We start from the raw sequence: 20854 nt of genomic DNA, 5'->3' as shown, positions 1-20854 counted from the left end.
TGGCGGAGAACCTTTGTGTTCTCCGTTCCTGTTTATGGGCAGGATTTTCATTTTTTTTTCTACCCTTTTCTGCTGTGGGCTTTGAACCAGGACCTGATGGGCAAGCACTACCCTAGGCTACCCCACAAACATTTAAAACGTAGTTTGATGCCAGTTGAATGGTTTCTTCGTCTGTAAAATGAGGACTCAGAAAGTTTAGACAAAAGGGATACGTGAAGTCGTGAAGATGAAGTCGTAAAGCTAACTGGTTTTCTAGTTTCAACTTCGTTGTATTTGTGTGTGTGTGTGTGTGTGTGTGTGTGTGTGTGTGAAGTGCTTATAAACGTAAAATGGTAAAAGTGAAGTCACGAGCAGCTTCTTTTGTAGCTGTACAAAAGATCATCAAGATTATAGATTGTGACTGGGTAAGTTTTTGAGTGGCCACTGTAATCCAGCTGAATATTTTTATTTCTGCGATTTAATAATAGCAATAAAACAGCTCAGATTGCTGTGAGGAGCATGGGGTCTGCCTCAGGTCGCAGCTCCTGTCTTAGGTGGGCAAATACAAAAGCCGCCTCTGGCTTCTTGAAAACAAAACAAGATCTCATGTAGCTCAAACTTGTTATTACAGGCATGTCACACCATACCTGGCTCTCCCTCAAGTGCTGGCCCAATTACACTGGGACACAGATCTGCAGAAACATATGTTTTAATTTCAGGGTAATGTTGCAGGGTCTTGCTGGGAAAATAGTCCTAAGAGAAGAAACAGAGGCAGAGCCTGTCCTTCCGCTAAAACCAGCTGTCAGTGGCAGCTGAGGCCTTGGGAACAGACCATCTTCTGGAGGCAGCAGGAGCCTCTCTGGAGGGCAGGCAGACAGTTGGAGGCAGGCCGTGGGAGGACTCAGACTCCACCCTGGGGGATCCTGGGAAATTGGAGATTGGCACTTGCCCCCAGGACTTGGTCTCTGACCTTGGTGCCCCAGAGGCCTGCCCAGGTCCACCACAGGAGAGCTCAGGATCCTTTCCCTGTGAGCCAAGACATGTCACCGGTTCTGCGGGGATGAGAGGATGATTAGTCGGGGCAGAAGAGAGTAGGCTCCCCCCTCTAGGCACCATGAACAGCAGCGGAGACCGCTGTGTGTCAAAGCCGGGTGCCCAGCGGGGAAATGGACTTGGGCGGGTAGGAGGGTCCGATAACTGGGCTGGGGGAAGAAGGGCTCAGAACAGTCAGTGGGAAGGACACGTACTTGCCGTGCAGCATAAACAGCCTTTGCGAAGGCAAGCGGGAAACAGAAGGCCAGAGAAAGCATGTCATTTATCAGGTCTACCCTGGCTCTTTCCACCCTAGGATTTACCCGTCAGATAGCCTTCAGCCCCTCAGTCACCTCGGGCCTGTCCCTAGTTCCTGGGAGTTCGCTGTACACAGGTCAGGCTACAGGGGACTCTCACTGGCACTGTGCCGGTATACGGTAATGGCTAGTGTCCAGTGCCCCCCAGATGCCCTACCGCCACCCCATCCGTGTATGGCATATATGGAAGCATCGCTAGCTGTGTTTCCCCACCTAGGCTTAGCACAAATCACACTGGTCAGGAGTCCCAGGCTTGGGCTCCCTCAAGGAGTGGACTTTGCCTCCACCTCACAGCACTGGCTCCGCTCTGGGGCACACACCTGTTTCCCTTCTGCTTCTGCAATCACATCTTGTCAGCTTTTAATCACAAATTCATCCCCCATGCTAACCAGGAGCCATGAGAACTAAAAGTGAGAGGAAGAGCCCTACAGGAATATGGGGCAACAGGCTGCCATGGGAACTTGAGAGATCCTACCCAGGACACCCACACACACCCCCAAGACTCCCCACGCCCGCACTCACTCCACCTCCCGCTTCCGGATGGTTCGACCCGAGGCCAGCACCTCAGCCACCTTGGATACGATGGGATCGTAGTTCATGCTGGCCACAGCAATCACTTCATCACCTCTACAGAGAGAAGGAGCCTGAGGCTGAGGACCACTAGCAGTGATCCTTGGAGACCCTAACACCTTCTGTTCTGGGGTGCTGGGAAGCTCTTGTCCAGGAAAACAGGATGTCCTGAGCACCCGGGTCTCCACTGGTCCCAGCACTGTCCGCTGCCCTAGGAAGCTCCAGCCCTTGGCGCGGGGCAGGGGTGGACCCAGTCTTAGCATCACCTCTTCTCTACCAGCGTGCCTCTCCTAGTTGTAGACACCTACCTCGGTTTCCACACTTACCTCAGATGTCCGGAGGACTCAGTATTGTCTGATGGTGGAGGAGTTATCACGCCTCCTCCTCTTTGCCATGCCTCCTGCTCAACTACCCCTCTTTCCCATTCTCCTCCCTTCAGACAAGCCCCCCCCCCTGCTTTGCTAACACTGACCATCCATTCCCAGCAGCACGCCCCTGCTCCACGCTCCCACTGCACCCCATTTCTCTCACTTGGTGTAAAAAGCCACAAACTTCAGCTCTTCCAGATCCCCCTGAATGATGACATCATCGAAGCCTTCTCCGTAGCCTGTGGGAGGGTGCCCATGTGAATTGGGAAAGGGGACCGTCTTCAGAGGCTGGCTCCCTACCCTGCCCTCTTAACTCCTCTCTCCTCTTCACCCTCTCTAGCTCTGTCTTGGTTTTTCCAGACAGGGTTTCTCTGTGTAGCCCTGGCTGTCCTGGATCTCACTCTGTAGACCAGGCTGGCCTCGAACTCAGAGATCTGCCTGTCTCTGCCTCCTGAGTGCTTGGCCTAAGGCATTTGCCACCATTGTCTGGCTCCCACTCCTTTTTAAAAATTTTTAATTACATTTATTTTGTGTGTGTGTGTGTGTGTGTGTGTGTGTGTGTGTGTGTGTGTACACATGCATGTGTGGAGGTCAGAGGACAACTTGCAGGAATTGATTCCCTCCTTCCACTCTGCAGGTCCTGGGAATCAAACTCAGATTAAGAACCCTTACCCACTGAGCCACCCCACCAACCCTCTTCTGAATAGTTTCTAGCTAAGTCTCAACATTGAACCCAAATTGACCTTCAACTCCTGATCTTCCCAGCTTGGCCTCCAGACTGCTGGGACTATCGGGACTATCATTCACAACCACACGTGCACTAAGCCAACTTGTTTGCCAATTCTTAGTTGGTACTGGACCCAACCCCCACACTGAATCCCAACGTGCCTCCGGCCCCACCCCTAACTGCTGCAGGCAGCCCCCATCCCCACGATGGGCTTTTAGCTACCCTCTACAGACTTTTAGTTACCCGCATAGCGGAGGCTCTTGCCAAACATGGCAGTCCACAGGTAGGGCACCGTGTTGATCTCCGCCTCCTGCGCCAGCATGTTCTCAGCTGCTACCCGCCCTGAAAGACCCAGGGTGGTTAGAGCACAATCCTTTCCCTCACCACCCCAACACCGCCCGCCCTCAGCCCACTCTGGGGACCCTTGACAGTACGGTTGCTGTCCAGGACTCCCAAAAAAAGGCATCACGTTCCGCCGTAGCCCATCTTTGGATACGTTAACTGGTTCAGGGGGAAACAAACACGTGGCCCCACGAGACCCCCTGACGTCACTCCTCTTTGATCTGAAAGGTCTACTGCCAGGGGTTGTGAACTACTTCACAGTTGTGTACACAGAAAACTAACCAGACATATCAGGTCTAATGAGGGACTAAACTGGAAGACCGAGGCCAGAAGGAGAAACAGACGCCCATGCAGGGCCTGTAGAGTCAGCATGGGTGGCTGTCCACTCCCTGAAGCCCCGCCTGAAGCCATTGTGGGGTACACTGAAGAAGCTCTGGCCAGCCCTAAGTCCTAATTATATCTGGCCGAGGAGTAGCCTTTGGTTCCTTATTCTCTAGCAGCAACGTTAGACCTTTGATTTGAACAGCCCCTGGAACTGGGGATAGCATTATTATCAGCCCTCCAGATAACGGTGAAGGAGAAATGAAAGGAAGGCAGACGTATGGGGGAGTCCCTGACGTGGGCAACACGCTGCTCCCTGCATCTCAGGGATTGAGAGCAGCTGTCCGGAGTCCACGAGGCTCAGGAAACCTGGGGGCTGCCAAAGGTTGGGGGGGGGGCGGTAGCTCCACAAACAGTGAATAACCCAACCCAGTCTGGGCTACGTCGCTGCCTCCAGGGGTTCATAAAGCAAGTGAGTTCACAGAGATATTATAGTGGTGCAAGAGACAGGCCCTGAGTAAAGCTAGCCTACTAAATAAACCCCTCCTCTCCCTCCGCGGCGAAGGCTGGTCCAGGGGGAATTCTGCCATATTATGACCTTGATAGTAAAATGGCAATCGGGGTTGGCAAGGGTTCCGCCCAGCTAGATGGCATTCAGAGGAGATGGGCCACCCACACTGATGGTCACTGGACGAGGCTTGTCCAACAAGCCACCACCTGTCCTTGAACTTAAGACCTCAGATCAAGAACTGGGGGGTGGGCCTGAGGGTGGCTGAGGCCCTGGGATGGCCTTCCAGCCCCTAACTTGCTCCGGGCTGGCCGTACCCTGGGCGTGGGCCATCTGCCAGTGTGGGATGTTCACTTTCCGGTTGTTCCTCCAGGCCAGAGGAAAGGTGACGGCGTCACCAGCAGCAAACACAGCGGGGATGTTGGTCTGCATCATCTGCGGGGAGAGGGCCACGGCTCTGACAGGGGCCTCCGGCCACGCCCCCCCAGCGTCCTGCCCACTTCATCCAGCCCCACCTTGTTGACTGGGATGAAACCTCGGGAATCCAGAGCAATGCCACTCTGCCTCAGGAAGCCTGTGGCAGGCACCGCACCTAATGGGACAGAAGCCGTGCATCTACACTCCGGTCCCATCTTTCTCCTGCCTGTCCCTCTCCAGCCTGCTCCAGATCAATCACCTACAGGCTACCCACCCGGGGTCTTAATGAATCCTACCCTCTGTGCCCCCATTCACAGGCTGTGCATCCCTTTAGCCCCAGGAGCTGTCTGCCCCCATAGATGCTACAGAACTCTCCTGTGGGGATCCACAAACCACGCCTCTCCGGGCCTGTGCTGCCAGCTCGGCTCCTCCCCTATGTCAGCAGGCACAGGGACCAATCAAAGGCTTATCTGTGCCCTATGTATCAGCTGGTAGCAGTCACCTGCTCTGTGAAAGGCCGGGCTAAGGCAGGTACACACCTTTCCCAATGGTCCTGTGAAGTGGGTGCCATTGGGGTCCCATTTTACAGATGTGGAAACTGAGGCTCAAGTGAGGGATCCAAGGTCACCAGAGAGTGCATATGGGTAGTTCTGCTCACTAGTGCCTACTTGTCTACCTACTCACCAATGCCCACCACGCACACATCGGCCCGCAGAACCTTGCTGCTCTTCAGCACCACCTCCTGCAGCTGGGGGAGGGGGTGGGTGAGCCGACGGGCACAGTTCCTGAGCCCAGGAAGAGACACAGAGGGCAGCAGCAGAGAGAAAAACCCACCTTGCCCTCCTGAGCCCGCAGCTCCAACACCTCTGTCTGCATATAGAACTTCACCCGGTTGTTTTCAAACATCTGTACAAGCAAGCAGGCACATGGCAGTGGGTGAGACCACGGCCTGAGCCAGGCTAGTCAGTCAGGGTCAGTCAGGCCAGGCACCGAAAGAGGCTCACCTTCATAAGGGCTCGACCGACACGCTCCCCCAGGAACCTCCGGAAGGGGGTCTCCTCCAGCTCCACCACAGACACTGAGTGGGCCTTCTCAGCCAGATAGGCAGCCACCTCCATCCCTGGCAGGTGGGCAAGGGCGGCAAGGCTGGCACCCTGACGCCTAGGGCCAGCGTGTCCTGGGGACTGGCCACGGCGGTTAAACACCACGCGCATCCCTTGAAGCTACTCACCCAGGAAGCCAGCTCCCACAACAACAGCGTTGCGGCCTCGGGCCAGCCTCACCACACGGTTGGCATCCTCGGGTGTGCGGATGGTGAACACGTTCTCCACATCTTTGCCTCTGCAGGTCAGGGTCTTAGGGCTGAGATTCGGTGAGTGGTGTTAGTTAGGGCCTCCGGTCCTGGGGATACCCTGCTGCCGAGTCTGGGCGAGGAGGGACATGCACTACCTGCTGCCGGGTGCCAGCAACAGCTTGCTGTACTCCAGCTTGAAGCCGTCCTTGAACACGACCTTCTTATTCCTCACGTCCACTGTGACCACCTGTGACCCCAGGGGCAGTGAGACCTCGGCACAGGCTTGGGCCTTGTTGCTCACGTCTTACTTCCACAAGATCCCCTGAACCCAGAAGTTAGGCTCCTTGCAGCAACCTCAGGGCAGTCCCACAGCCTGGGCGTCCTCTAAACGCCAGGCATGCCCTAACCCCTGAAAGCTGCCTTTATACTTCCAAGTCCCATCAGGTTCTCTTGTCTTAGCTGAGATCAGACGTCTCCCCAACCACCCTGCCGGGAAGAAGGGTCAGTGCTGGGTCCCAGGCCTGGACAAAAGGGCTGAGCAACCATCACACCCGGGGTGCACATGGCTTCATGTCATTCTGGTTCCCGTGAAGCTTTTTCTTCTTCTATGTTTTGGTTTGTTTGTTTGGTTTTTCCAGACAGGGTTTCTCTGTGTAGCCCTGGCTGTCCTGGAACTCGCTCTGTAGACCGGGCTGGCCTGAAACTCTGCCCTCTGCCTCCTGAGTGCTGGGATTAAAGGTGTGCTCCACCAGTGAAGCTTTTTCTTTGCCTGTTTCCACCCTTGCCCTCATACCTGGGCTTCAGTGAGCATCTCGAGGCCATAGGCCCGGAAGAATTCCTTGGGTCTCAGGGCCAGCTGTTCAGGTTGTGCATCCAGGGACTAAGGAACATGGTCATGAGTCAAGTCCAGGTGGTGAGATGTAGCCATTCCATTATATACACATACACACACACATACACATACACACACACACACACACACACACACACGTATGTGTGTGTATGTATGTATGTATGTATGTATGTATGTATGTATGTATATATATATTGAGACAGCGTCTCAGTTTGGGGCTCTGGCTGGACTGGAACTAGCTATGTAGATCAAACGCACAGAGATCTACCTGCCTCTGCCTCCCAGGTGCTAAGATGAAAGTTATGTTCCATTTTACTGCAAAGGACACAGAGCCCAGGGAGGGTCAGGGCAATCTGGGTCACATGGGTACATCGGACAGAACTCAAACCCAGAGCTCTTGGGGCACCACAGCCAAGCCGGGTGGACTGGAGAAAACAGTCAGCTAGGCCCTCAAATACGTGACAGGCAAGGCTCCACGCGGACATGACTGGGACCTGGAGGAATAACGATCCACGTGCTGTCCCATGCCCACCTTGCTGAGCTTGGCCCGGTCATAGGGCAGATGGCGGTCCAGCGTGCAGAGGACAATCCGGTCTGAGAAGCCCTCCTGCCTCAGGGTCTCCGCACACACCAGGCCAGCAGCACCTGAGGGACAGGACCATAGACCAAGGTCTCTCCCACCCTCCTGCTTCCCCTTTCCTCCATGAACCAATACCAACCTGCACCCACTATGAGGACATTGGTGCTGCTGCTGTGGCCAGCGCTCGGAGAGATGCACTTGGCCATCACCTTGGTCCTTCGCTGTAGCTGCAGGGCCTGGGTGTGGTGGGAGGGTGAGGGCATCTGGGGTTGGTTCCGGAGGCTCCAGACCAGCCTCATCTCCCACGCCAGGCTCCCTTCCACCGCAGGGTTTTGGAGATGTCCTCCAGCCCTTCCACTCAAACCTGGGCCTCGGTGACCCCTGAGTCACCCTGGTACCTGCTTGCTTGCCCGGACAGTCACCTTCTCCTTCTCAATCTTCACCTGAGAAGGCAGCACAGCACAGCATCAGCACCAAACTCTGAGACGCTTCGGTCCTGACTCCATACCACAGGCTCCCACCACGCCACTTTCCCAGCCCTACCTGGAACTTATGTAGACTGTCCAGGCCTGGGAAGTCCTCTAGGTCCCCAGTACTGATGTTGAAGCAGGCACCATGCCAGGGGCAGCGCACACGGCCCCGGGACAGTACACCTAGGCGAGGCAAGTGGGTTCCGGTCTAGAGCCGTGTCCAGAGACTGCTCTCTAGGGCTCCTTGGGTATTGGACCTCTCCCCAACCCAGCGGACCCCACAAAGGGATGAGGGTCCTGGGGCCTGCTGGAATCCCTATATAGGCATGGATGGCACGTCCCACCTCCCATGCATGCCCTGCCCTTTCTCACCTTTCACCAGGGGTGCTCCATAGTGAGGACACTTATGGCCCAGGGCATGGAATTCCCCATTGTCCTTCACCAGCAACACCTTCCCCCAGCCCAGCTCCACTTCCCGCATCCTGGGGAGGGGCTGGGTTCAGTTCGAGGCCAAGTCCTCCTGGAAGCACCTCCTCCCAGGGTCCGGGCTTTGGGAAGCTCAGAGCAGCTGACGCCCAAAGGCTGCACCCAGGGAGTCAAGAGCCACAGCCCATTCCAGACCACTGCCTCAGCCCAGCCCTTCATGCGTGGCCTCTCCCCTGCCACCCACCTCGGGCCCCGCCACCACCCTCGCAGCCCAGCACCCACTGGCCATTCTCCAGGTCCTTGACGTGGCAGACGGTAGCCTCCACACAGTCCTGAGGGCTGGGGTAGGGCTGTGGGGTGGGCAGGCGCTCTTCGGCATGGAAGTGGCGCGCTGTGCCATTGCCCTGGTAAGCCCGGGGGCTGCCCTTGCCGCCGGCCGACAGCTCCTCCTTGCCCCGCTCTTTCTCTGGCAGCACCACTTCAATCTTGAGTTCCACTGTGGACAAAGCAGCCGTGAGCCCCACCCCACGGGACGAGCAGAGGCCGGCAGGAGGCAGCTGACCTCGGCTCACTCGTGGACATCTCCTTCTTGCTGAAGAGCCCAGGGTCTGCACTGAGCATGCCACCAGCGAGCTCCACCCACCCCAGACAAAGCAGTGACGGACATGGACATGGCTCTTCACACCGGAGCCATTCTCTCTAGGGATGTCTGGAGGAAAGAACCTCCATGCCCAACTCATCTAATGACGGACCAAGACGAGGTCCCTGCTTGGAGACACACTTGCAGCTCGATTCACAGCTGGGCAGGGCGAAACAGAGTTCACTAGGCAGAGTGGCTCACTCCTGTAAGGAGCTGAGGCTGAGCAGCCCGGGAAACAAGGTGAGACCTTATGTCAAGAAATGGTAAGGGTGGGTGTGGGGACGAGAATCCCTGCCCTTGGAACTTTCTCAGTAGCTTTGAAAATGTTTTGCTATTTGGGGTTGTGTTTTGTTTGTTTGTTTAGACAAGCTCATACAGTTGGACGACTACAGCCTCAATTCAACATCTGCCTGACAACGTCTTTGAATTCTTGACCTCAGGTAGGTACTGCCTATTCCCATTTGAAAAGTTTATACTTTTCAAAATTAAAAATAAAAAAATGACTGCCTAGGGTTGGAGAGTTGGCTCAGTGGTTTAAGAGCACTTCTTGTTGTTACCTAGGACCCAGGTTCGATTCCCAGCATCCACACGGAGGCTCACCACCTCCTCAGGCACCACGCACGAACATGGTGCATAGATGTTCATGGAAGCAAAACACTCATACACATAAAATAGTAAAAATAAATCTAAGGGCGGAGTCTGGAGCAGCCTGCCAGATGCAGAGGGAGCTGGAGCTGAACATGCCATGCTAATAAAGGTTCTTGGTCCTCACCACTCAATTTCAACTTCCCACTAGCTCTGCTCTGGGCCTTGCCTAGATCTGTAGTTCCCAAAGAGCATGCCTAAGACCCCTGAGCTCCCAACCTGCTTTCAAGGTGCCTGTGAGAAGGACACCTCAGACCAACATTCAAAGGCTCTTAACCATCTGGCCTCAGGGCAGCAACTCAGGGGCAACGGGCTTCTGTGTCACCTCTAACACCTTCCAAAGAGAGGGACAATTCCAGAATCTGTGCTCAGAGTCAACCCTGAGACACAGAGCCCACCAGCACCGATTGGACTAAGAGCCCCGACTAGACCAAGAGTGTCAAGTGGACCATGAGCGGCCCCCTCAGACACAGACACCACCTGCACCAGATGGAGGAAGAGATGAGTAGACGCCAGTGCAAAAATACAGTCAGCAACATGAAGACCAATATGGCAACACCTGAACCTAGTAGTTCTACATCAGCAAGACCTGAACATCCCAATGCAGAAGAAACAGAAGAAAGAGACCTTAAAAATGACTTTAAGAAGATGCTAGAGGCCCTTGAAGAGCAAAAGCGAAATTCCCGTAAAGAATTTGAAAAAAAGAAAAATGTTGGAAGAATTGAATAAAGAATTTGAAGAAATGAAAAACAAAATATTGGAAGAACTCAATAAGGAATTCAAGGGAACAAACAAAAAATTGGAAGAATTCAATAAAGAATTTGAGAAAAAGGCATACAAAAAATGGAAAGAATTAAAGAATTCGAGAAAAAGACAGACAAAGAATGGGAAGAATTCAAGAAACAGAGAAACAAAAAATTGGAAGAATTGGAGAAAAAGACAAACAAAAAATGGGAAGAACTCAAATCCCTTAAAGAAAGCCAAGAAAAAGAAATTAAACAGGTGAGGGAAACAATTCAAGATTTGAAGACTGAAATAGAGGCAATGAAGAAGACACAAACGGAGGGAATGCTGGAAATGGAAAATCTGAGAAAATGAACAGGAACTACAGATGCAAGCATAACCAACAGAATGCAAGAGATGGAAGAGAGACTCTCTGGTATTGAAGATACAATAGAGGAAATAGATCCGTCAGTCAAAGTCAAGTGTTTCCACTTTGGCTACTTCTTACAGTCTAACTTCAGAGAGGATGATGCTCATTGGTTTTTGTCCCTCCCAGGGCTGCAGACTTTGCCTCATTCAAATCCAGATAGTGGTGGGCTTATTACATTTAATAGAAAGTATTTCATTGAACAAATGAGTGGATGAATGAATGAATGAATCCTTGCAACAACCAGATTGTGTTCTCTGTAAGCATTTTGGGTAGGTATGGATTTGCTTATGAGATACTATGATGGATGTTTGAATCTGTTTACTCCATGAGACATATAAAGACATTATTTAGTGCCATTTCTAGGTTGGTAAAATAGTCTTGCTTATATCAGTTACCCACTTTGCTCCTCATCAGAGTAGGTAGGAAGTGGCTTTGATCTTTTTCAATCTCACATTCGTGCTCAATGCACTAAAATCTGTCACCACTGAGATTAATAAAAGGAATATGCCCTACAACTCTGGACTTAATCACAAAAAATAAATAAATAAATCTAAAAGAAGGACATCTGAGCAGTGGTGCGATGTGTGAAGTACGCACAGGCTCTGGATTCCACCCTCAGAACTGCAGCAATAGCAATAACAACAATAAATTGATGTTTTAAACCCAGAACAGGGCACAGCAGTGTACACCTGTGATCCCAGTACCTAGGAGGTGGAGACGGGAGGGTCAGGACTTTAAGGTCCTCCTCAGACACATGATGAGTTTTGAATCCAGCCTGGGGTGAACGAGTGCACAGGGCACAGCAGGCCTTAGCAGAAAGACTTAGCACAGGTGAAGTGCTGGGACCAACGTCCTCAGTACCACAGAAGGGACGGAAAGCACAGGATATAACTTCAACTGCTTTATCTGTGAAAATTTTAAAAGTAATTATTTATTTATGTACGTGGGTGTTTTATATATGTTTGTCTGCACCCCAGAAGATCCCCTGTGACTACAGTTATAGACAATCTGCCATGTGGGTGCTGGGAACTGAACTCAGGACCTCTGGAAGAGCAGCCAGTGCTCTTAACTTCTGGGCCATCTCTTCAGGCCCTTACATATGTTTTAAAAAATTATTGCCAGGCAGTGGTGGCGCACGCCTTTAATCCCAGCACTCGGGAGGCAGAGCCAGGTGGAACTCTGTGAGTTCAAGCCCAGCCTGGTCTACAGAGTGAGATCCAAGACAGGCACCAAAACTACACAGAGAAACCCTGTCTTGAAAAAACAAAATAAATAAATAAATAAATAAATAAATAAATAAATATTTTATGCATATGAGTGCTTTGCCTGGATGTATGTCTGGGCAGCACATGTGTGCATGGTGCCCACAGAGACCAGAAGAGGGCAATAGATTCCCTAGATCTGGAGATACAAACAGTTATGACCTGCTATGTGGGTCCTGGGACTCAAACCTGGTTCCAAACCCCAGTTTCAATCTCTCTCTATATATAAATATATATGTATTTCAGTTTTGGTTTTTTGAGTCAGGGTTACTCTGTGTACCCCTGGCTATCCTGGAACTCACTCTGTAGAGCAGGCTGGCCTCAAACTCTGAGATCCGCCTGCCTCTGCCTCCCAAGTGCTGGGATTAAAGGTGTGTGTCACCACTGTGCAGATTTCAACTTTTTGTTTTGGTTTTGTTTGTTTTTTCAAGACAGGATTTCTCTGTGTAGCGGTTCGCCTTCTTACTATAGCTATGTCCATCAGGTTGGGATTCAGTCAACACTTGCCAAACCCCAACGAGTTGATGTCTCTGTGTGCAGGGTCTGGGCCCTGACAGTGAAGCAACACAGAGAAGCAGGCCCATGGCTAGCACACAGAGCCTGGACAGTGTCTGAGGGACCCACTCCAGGAGAGCAGGAGCAGGTATCTGTAGACGGACATTTCCTTCTTTGAACTTTTCTGCATTCCCCAAAATCCCCATGACGTGCCTGGGGTATTTTTTTTTTTTAATTAGAAGGGAACAATAAACAGAATTTTGAGCAGCCGTAATCCGGTCTCCTGGGCTGCTGCAGCAGGGAGGGCGAGGGAGCTAAGCCCAGGCACAGCATGCGCTAGAGCGGGGAGCAGGTGGCGCCCCTCTCCATCCCCCCAGGCTTCAAAGCCTCTCTCCAGCTTTTACCTCTGAACCCCTTCACCTCAGACCTGACACCCCAGAAACAAAGGTTACAAGGACCACCCTGACTGCTGAGTCACACCTCCTGGCCCACATCTGCTGCCCTGGACCCCATCCCTCCAACCGTGGCTAGCTCACGCTCAGGTGCAGGGCCCGGAGTTGCATCCTCTGGCTCTGCAGGCCCTGAATGGGTCCTTGATCCTTGAGTGCTGGGCCAAGTCCCCCTGCACAGCCAGGCATCCCAGCCTCCCACTCAGGCCCAGCGATTGCAGGGACACAGGCCAAGAGCAGCTCCTTGACTGGGCATGGTGGGGAGGACACAGCCACACCGCAGAGGCTGTCACGTGGGGGCGGGGGACTAACACACTTTATGTAATGGTGTTAGAATGTTTTTGGAAGAATTAAGAAGAAAAATATGTCGGGCTCAGCTGACATCAGTGGTGTGAGCTGTGGGAGGCCACAGGAACGGCTGGCTGGCAGGGGTGCAGAGAGACTCCAAGTCAGGCTGTTAGTCTTTCCTCCTTCCGGAAAGCTCCAAGGCATGCTCACTGGCGTTCTCCCGGGGAGTCGTCAAGTCAGAAGCAGCAGAAGAGCAGGTAGTGGACACTGCTGACCCACAGGGCTGGTCAGCCCCAGTTCCATGATCCCATCAGCCCACCAGACACTGTCATTGCCTCTCGGGCCTCAAGACGCTTGAGTCACAAAATGAGAAAAGAGGCTATGGTGGAGGCCACCGCCGGACTCACACTCAGCTCCGTCTCCAGCAGGAGTGACTGACACCTGTAATTGCAGCGCTTGGGAGCCTAAGGCAGAGAACTGTCATGAGCTCCAGGCTAGCCTGGGCTTCCCAGGGAATTCTAGGCCAGCCTGGGTTACCATGTGAGACCCTGCTTCAAAAATGGGGTAGAGAGAAACGCAGGGCATCTACCCACTCGCTGATCATGTACATAACTGGTACCAAAGTTCCACTTTTGAAACTGAGCAGTAGTGTTTTTCAAGTTTTTTAATTTGGCTTGGTTTTTGTGCTAGAACCCAGGGCCTCTCACGCGTTCAGCACTCACTCTACCTCACATACAAGCCCTGGTAACAGATTTGCCAACTAGCTCTGAGCTTCCTGGCAGACGTGGTAAAAGCAAAAGCCTAATAAAAGGCAGATAGATAGCCAGATCAGGAGAACTGTACTTGTGTGGGTGGACACTCAGGGTGGGGGTAGGTGTGTGTGCGTGTGTGTGTTATGGAATATGGGGGTATGCACACACATGTGTGTGTTCATGTGAAGACCAGCAGCTGGGCTCAGGAGTCTTTCTCTGTCATTTTCTCTCTCTCTTTTTTGAGACAGGCTCTCCCACTGAACCCAGGCCTCAGTGATCGGCTACCAGGCTGCACGTCTGTCTCCTCCCAACCCCAGTCCTAGGGTTACGGGTACACACACACCTGGCTATCATGTGGGTTCTGGGGATCCGAATCCGGGTGTGGTGGGGACCATTGCCTCAGGTCACTTTCTACCAGCTCTGACAAGGGTAAGCCACTGGCTTAAAGTCTTAGGAAGACTTTAAGAACGCCAGACATGACGGTGGACGCCTTCAATCGCAGCACTCGGGAGGCAGGGGCAGGCAGACCTCCGTGAGTTCAAAACCAGCCTGGTCTACAGAGTGAGTTCCAGGCCAGCCAGGACAACACTGAGGCCCTGTCTCAAGAAAAAAAAACCCAGAACACGACATGCGGACTCAAGGCAAATTCTGACAACGCTAGGATACGGCCATGAAGAGCAGCAGAGAAAGGGAGCCGTTACAGAAGGGGTTGCTACGCGCTCTGGTCTCATCCAAGCCCCTGCTGGCCCCTGCCGAATGCCCACATCCTGAGACTTCCTGAGTTTCACCCCTGACTGGAGCCTGAGCCCGAGCTGCAACCCAAAATCCCCCTCAGAGAGGGAGAAACGAAATCACACCTGCGAGTACTTCTTGAATGCCAGGGTCAGCAGCAGGCACCCCCGACCCTGCGCCGCCACGCCCCCCCCACACCGCCGCCTGCTTTCTCCATGGGGACATGGAGGGCCAGAGAGGGGCAATCAGCCCCTGGCCACACAGGTAGGAGGGTAGAAAGCCCAACTTTTAACATTGCCTCTGAGTAGTAAGAATAGCCAGCCACTTTGAGACCAGTCAGAGCAACACAGAGCAATCTGGATAAAGGGTAAGACGGAGACGTAACCAGCTGTTGAAGGTCCCACACCACAAAGCCACCCACAGCCAGGCCCTCACCGGGACAGAATGTGTCTCCTCAAGTTGTAAGCCAAAAAAAAATCTCTCCTCTCTTAAAATACAAAGTTTTAAAACCATAAACTGGGGCCTAAAGAAAAAAAAGAAAAAAAGAAAAAACCATACACTGGTTGACAGCTAAGGCCTGTAATCCCAGTGGGTGGCGGGCTCACAGCACAGTCAAGGCCAGCCTGGTCTATAGAGTGAGGTCACTGAGGGCCACATAGTAGAACTCTTTTTTTATAAGCGGGGAGGGTGGCTCAGAGGTCAAGATTTGCTGCTTTTGCAGAAGACCTAGGCTTGGCTTCCAGCTCCCATGCCATGGCTTACAACTAACCAGGAACTCTAGTTTCAGGAGACCGGATGCACTCTTCCGGCCTCCACAGGCACTGCACACAGGGAGGGAAACACTCACACACATAAAATAAAAACAGCCAGGCAGCGGTGGCGCACGCCTTTAATCCCAGCACTCAGGAGGCAGAGGCAGGCAGATCTCTGTGAGTTTGAGGCCAGCCTGGTCTACAAAGTGAGATCCAGGACACCCAGGGCTGCTACACAGAGAAACCTTGTCTTGAAAAACCAAAATAAACAAAAATAAATCTTTTTTTTTAAAGCAAATAAACAAACAAACAAAACAAAACCATACCAGAGCTGGAGCACATACTATTCTTCCAGAGTCTGAGAGCCAACACCCAAACCAGGCGGCTCACAACAGCCTATAACCCTACTCCAAGGGGGTCTGACTCTTCTGACCTCTGCACGCCTGTACCTATGTGCACACACGGACACCGGGGGGGGGGGGGGGGGGGATCTCTCTCTCTCTCTATCACACACACAATTTAAAATAATAAAAATAAGCTTTAAAAAACATCAAAAGGAACTATGATATAGCTTAGTTGGTAGAGTGTTTGCCTAGCATTTCCAAAGCCCTGAGTTCTCTACCTAGTACTGAATACAGCTATGGTTGATGGCCCACTCCTCTAAGTCCAGATGGTGGAGGCAGGAGGATCACAAGTTCAAGATCATCCTCAACTCCATAGTGAGTCTGGGGTCAGCCTACCTATATGAGATCTTGCCTTAAAAACAAACAAACAAAAAACAATCAACAGACAAGGGACGGGTCAGGGGACAATGGCTAGCGCTAGATCTGAAGCGTGAGAGTCGGGGTCCCTGGTTAGGCCAGCTCTTTAGGTGGTATCTTATTTCTTTGGTCCTGCCAGCTGGGCAGTCCCACAGGTACCCAGTATGAGACTCACGTGGAATCTTGCTGGCACATCCCTGTCCACTCCGAGAAGGGAGACAAAGACAGTGGGTACCTGTGGCAGAGGCTGAGGCAGGAAGGGCAGTCTCCACCACCACCTGCAGTGGCTCACAGCTCTGCTCCCTCCCCCAAGTCCTACCACAGACCCACGAAGGGAGAAAAGCCTTCTGCGTCCCAAGGTAACCGAGCTGATGGGTATCATGTAAGGAGAGCTATGCAAGCTGGCAGAGTGACCCAGCCAGGGCATGTTGGGTAGGGGTGGGTGGAACACTGACTGGGCCCTGAAGCCCTCGGCCTCCGCATCCTGTCATGGCTACGGGTCCTGCTTCCTGGAAGTTATGACTAGGGAAGAGGAATTTGTGGAGAAACCCAAAGACATGAGTCCAGTGGCAGGGCAGACCCCAAGTCCTCTAAGGCCCTGGAAGGACCCTATCTGGCTGGAGCCTCTAGGACTAGGTAGAGCCAGGACTTTCTATATAAATGGAGACCAGAGAAGGGCATGATGGTCCATGCCTTTAATCCAGCACTTGCAAGGCACAGGCAGGAGGATCTCTGTGAGTTTGAAACCAGCCTGGTCTATATAGTAAGACCCTGTCTCAAAAAAAACAAAACAAACAAACAAACAAAAAACCCAAACAAAGAAAAACAAAAAGGAGATGAGGCCCAGAGATGACGTCAGATATCACACGGTGATGAGAAGAGGTGAAGAGACCTGCCTGTCAGACCCCGTCAGCAATGAGAAGTGAAGAGACCTGCCCATCAGACCCCGTCAGCAATGAGAAGTGAAGAGACCTGCCTGGCATACTCGGCCAGCCTCTTTGAGAGGTCAGTGTCCAGGTCCATTTTGTAGCAAGAGAAACTGGGCCCCAAAGAAGTCACACTGTGGCCAAGAACATCCCCAGGGCCTATCAGCTCCAGGGATGGAGGAAGTAGCCCCTTCCCCAGCCTTCGAGACCCCGCTGTTCAAGAGGAATCAGCTGTTGTCCTTGTCACTAACACAGTGCCCCAATAAAGAGGGGCTGCTATGGCAGAGTCCAGGAGAGCCTTCCTAGGCCTTCACCCTCTTTCCTACGGTGCATTAACATTCTGGGCTCCTGCCTAGCCTGACCTACTTTGGAGGTTGGTGGAGTGCAGAGAGGGAGGGGGAGGCTGCCCGAGAGAGGGAGGTACCTGGCTTGGGCTTGGAGAAGCAGCCGCCCATGGTAAATGGCCTGAGATCTGGCCGGGCTGGTGGGAGCACAGACGGCAGGCTGTCCAGCTGTCCAAGGTCTACGATGTCCCCTGCAGGGCTGGACCGCCTGTGGTCCTCAGAGACGCTGGGGCTGCCATGCCGGCTGGACAGATTTAGGACCTGCAGGGGAGATGGGACACTGGTGCAGGTGTGGACGCCGACGAAGGCGTGCGTGGAGTCCTGGAAGAGGCCTGCACGGGAAGTTCAGAACTTGTGTGGGGGCACTCTGGGTAGCACCTGTCTTCCTTTGAGGCTTCCTGGCATAGGGACCTCACACCCCCTTATCTTTGGATGCACTGTTGGAGACTCTGAGCTCTAGTGTCTGCCACTCTCCATTAGTCTGCGCTGAAGAGACCCTGGCCCAGACTGAAGGAGAGACTCTGGGACTCTCCGTTTTCCGAGGGAAGACCTCCAAGTCTGCACCAAACCTTAGGAACCAGAGCCCCCTCCCTCCAGTGGGAGTGACGAGGGTCTTGCCCCAGCCTTGGCACCCACTACCCTGACTAGCAAGCCCTGTCACCTACCTCCTTTCAAGGGAGCCCCTGCTCCCCGATTCCAGCCCAGCAATGGAGAGACTGGCCTTGGACCGCAGGGCAGGGAGGGCCGGGTCCAGGAGGGTCCAGCCCTCCTTCTAGCGTGAGTTGCGGCCAGGAGGGGGCTGTGGGTGTGGGGCGAGGCCAAGCCCCTGGTCCCCAGGGAAACCCAGCTCTGTGGGGAAAGGAGCGGGCAGCCAGCCCAGGACTGATGGAGTTGGGGAAGCGGGAACCAACCACACAGCTCTGCCCGGGGCCCAGCGGCCATCAGTCCCCCCAGCCCCCGTTGGCTGTGCACTACCCAGGTCGTGGGCCACAGAAGACGGAAAGACTGGGGTCCAAGGTCATCACGGTCAAGCAGCAGGTGGGGTGTCTGTGTGGTCCCCGGCTCGCCACCCTAACAACTCCTAAGATGAGCAGGGCCCGGGGCGGTCCCCGGATCGCTCTAAGGCTGCATATGGTGGACAAGAGCACCTGGTAAACAGATCACTGCAGCCGTGTGTCCCCACAGGCACAGGTGGGCCCTTCTGGAAGACGTGGACTTTGGAAGGCTCGGGACAAAGGGACAAAGGTGTAACTACCCTGTTTACAATTGACTGCTCCACATTCTACTCGGCAGCCAGCCCTGGAAAAGTTCACCTGGAAATTCTTCCTGAAGTCTACACTCAAGGTGTGCTGAGACTTACTTGATTTGTCCAGACCCCAGGAAGGAGCCAGAGACCAGGAAGGAAGGGAGGGAGGGAGGGAGGGAGGGAGGGAGGGAGGGAGGGAGGGAGGGAGGGCCCAGCCACTGCTGGCCCCTGATTGTAGCTGCAAATAAATACAGGTTAGAAGGAACCAAAGCCACAGAGGTGCGCCCTCCCCGCTTGTCACCAAGACGCGTCTATAAAACTCAGACCAGAGAGTCCTTTCAGAGGTGCTGGTTTCCCGGTGTCTGGCTCGGCCCACCTCCTTCCCGCCTGGTCTCAGGACTCACCTGTTGGGCCTGAGGTCCTACAGACAGACTGGCTTTTGACCCTAGGGTCCAAGCCAGCTGTTCACTCCCTTCCCAGGTGCCCAGAAGTTTACCTGTGGGGCCGCAGGCCTGGCGGGAGATTTGGTGGGGACCATGCCATCCACCTAGACTGTGCTAGGCCAGCTTGGGGCCAGTCATCCCAATTCAAAGGCAAAGTTACTTGGGCCTGCAGGCAGAGACCACTGCATTTTGTTGCCCAGAAAAGTTCCAACACTGCCCGCTGCACACTCCCCATCAGAAGCTTGTGTCCATGTCCCAAGAAGTCTAGCAGGCTCTGAGTTACCCCACTTCACAGAGGTCCCCCGGGCTTCTGCATGGCTCCCAGGACACCCCTGGATGCAGGCCAGCCCGAAGCCTGCTTCTTTTCCCCATCCAGGTCCCTCTCTTCGCTCCTGGTGTGTGTTGGGTGGGAGGGCGTTTTTTTTTTTTTTTTCCTGCTTAGCCTAGGCCCTCTGTGGCTTCAGGTGCCCTGGGGACTGCTGCCATGGAGCGCCTCTGCTTGTGATTCACATTTGGGGAGGGGGGGGGGTCCTGACGCCAACGTCCTGTCCACTCTCCCTGCCTTGGCACGTGCAATTTCCTCGATATGGGAAGCCTTTTCTAGCACCCTTACCGGCTTCTTTGCGGCTCCCTCGCCAGACGCAGCAGCCAACCAACGGATCAGCACAAGGTAGGGGGCTCCAGGCAGCCGAAAGGGGTGCTGGGGAGCAGCAGCAAGGACCGGGGTCGCTCCAGCCTCCCGAGTGCCCCTCTCGGCCGGCAGGGTAGAGATCGGCGAGCTCGCTGGCCGAGGGCGCGGGGAGCGTGCGGGACAGAGCCAGGCGCGTTCACCTGGCTCAGCGGCCGCGGGCGAGCGGGCGGGCGGGCGGGCGGGCGGGCGAGCGGGAGGGCAGGCGCTCGGGATCCGCGCCCGGCTGCGGCCGGCCTGCAGGGCGGAGCGGGCGGGGGCGGGGCCGGCGCTGCGGCTACACTGCGGGCCCCGAGCCCGAGGCGTCCGCCCCGCCCCGCCCCGCAGCAAAAGTAGGGTCAACGTCAAGCTTCCAGCCACCTGCCCGTGGCGGAGCATGAGAAGGCTGCGGGGCCGCATCTGAGTCACCCCGAGGCCCCCCACCTCGAGACACTGCGCACCGCGTGTGGGTCGCCAAAGCCGTCCTTCCTCGGCGGGAGCGGGGTGGAGGTTGGATTTCTGGATGAAATGTCCCGGAAGAAAAAAACCCAAACCATGCCCTCCTAGGTCTCCTAACTCCATCTCACCCCACTCCCACGCATATCACGTTATTACATTTTCTTTTCTCAGCCTGTTAGTCTTCGAGGAGAATTTCCCTGGACTCGCCATGGTGCGCTCCCTCCCTGAAGGTGTCTGTGGCCAGCCTGCCCAGGCTGGATTACCACTTTTTCTGGACGTTTTCACTGTCTTTCTCTGGCCACCTCACTCCATCTCTGAGCTGTTGTAGTCAGCTAGAGGCTGCCCCTCCAGCACCAAAACCAGTGGCAGGGAAGTGTTTCTGTTAAACACATAAGGGCCCACAGGTCTGTTGGGAGGGAGCAGGCAGTGTTCCCCTGCTCTGTTCCAACCCATTTTACAGATGGAAAGATGGCTTCAGGGACTGAATGCTGCCCAGAGCAAGAAGCAGAGGACTCAGGACAGTCTTCCTTGTCTGGCAGGGAGTATGGTTTCTACCATGGGTGCTGCCCCCATTGAAGAGGCCCATCATTGGAGACATGCTTGTCCTGGGGCCTCACACGCACATTAATGAATTGT

General features: G+C 54.0%; 1 protein-coding gene across 3 annotated transcripts; it reads right to left on the bottom strand.

Annotated features, from left to right (window-relative positions):
* Positions 1-672: 672 nt before the first annotated feature.
* On the bottom strand, positions 673-20004 carry Aifm3 (AIF family member 3). 3 transcript variants are annotated; one of them, XM_006981206.4, is made up of 21 exons: positions 19706-20004; positions 17484-17664; positions 8487-8700; positions 8151-8260; positions 7852-7961; positions 7707-7751; positions 7448-7544; positions 7261-7373; positions 6669-6755; positions 6031-6122; positions 5813-5943; positions 5586-5701; positions 5416-5487; positions 5266-5329; positions 4680-4756; positions 4482-4599; positions 3237-3335; positions 2430-2505; positions 1851-1955; positions 1227-1247; positions 852-1031 (listed from the first exon to the last, which is right to left on the bottom strand). In XM_006981206.4, exons 2-21 carry the CDS (start codon positions 17512-17514, stop codon positions 992-994), a joined length of 1818 nt encoding a protein of 605 aa, XP_006981268.1. In that variant the 5' UTR covers positions 17515-17664; positions 19706-20004; the 3' UTR covers positions 852-991. The 3 variants fall into 3 exon arrangements, with proteins under 3 accessions (XP_076404529.1, XP_076404528.1, XP_006981268.1); XM_076548414.1 differs by lacking the exon at positions 1227-1247 and having other exon boundaries at positions 673-1031; XM_076548413.1 differs by lacking the exons at positions 1227-1247; positions 19706-20004 and adding an exon at positions 18069-18431 and having other exon boundaries at positions 673-1031; positions 17484-17735.
* Between the last annotated feature and the right edge of the window lie 850 nt (positions 20005-20854).

The sequence above is a fragment of the Peromyscus maniculatus genome, chromosome 12, assembly GCF_049852395.1.
Source record: "Peromyscus maniculatus bairdii isolate BWxNUB_F1_BW_parent chromosome 12, HU_Pman_BW_mat_3.1, whole genome shotgun sequence".
Taxonomy (NCBI): domain Eukaryota; kingdom Metazoa; phylum Chordata; class Mammalia; order Rodentia; family Cricetidae; genus Peromyscus; species Peromyscus maniculatus.
Note: the sequence above shows the minus strand (reverse complement) of the source record. Positions and strands in the feature narration are given on the sequence as shown.

Bases quoted from the DNA above. Each gene is read 5' to 3' on its own strand.
- Aifm3 (XM_076548413.1), bottom strand. From the start codon at position 18,345: ATGGCCGCTGGGCCCCGGGCAGAGCTGTGTGGTTGGTTCCCGCTTCCC. The intron at 5,702-5,812 runs GTGAGTAGCTTC...CCCACCTGCCAG, and splicing joins TGTGGGAGCTGGCTTCCTGG to GGATGGAGGTGGCTGCCTAT. The intron at 3,336-4,481 runs GTACGGCCAGCC...TGGGTCTTTCAG, and splicing joins GCAGATGGCCCACGCCCAGG to GGCGGGTAGCAGCTGAGAAC.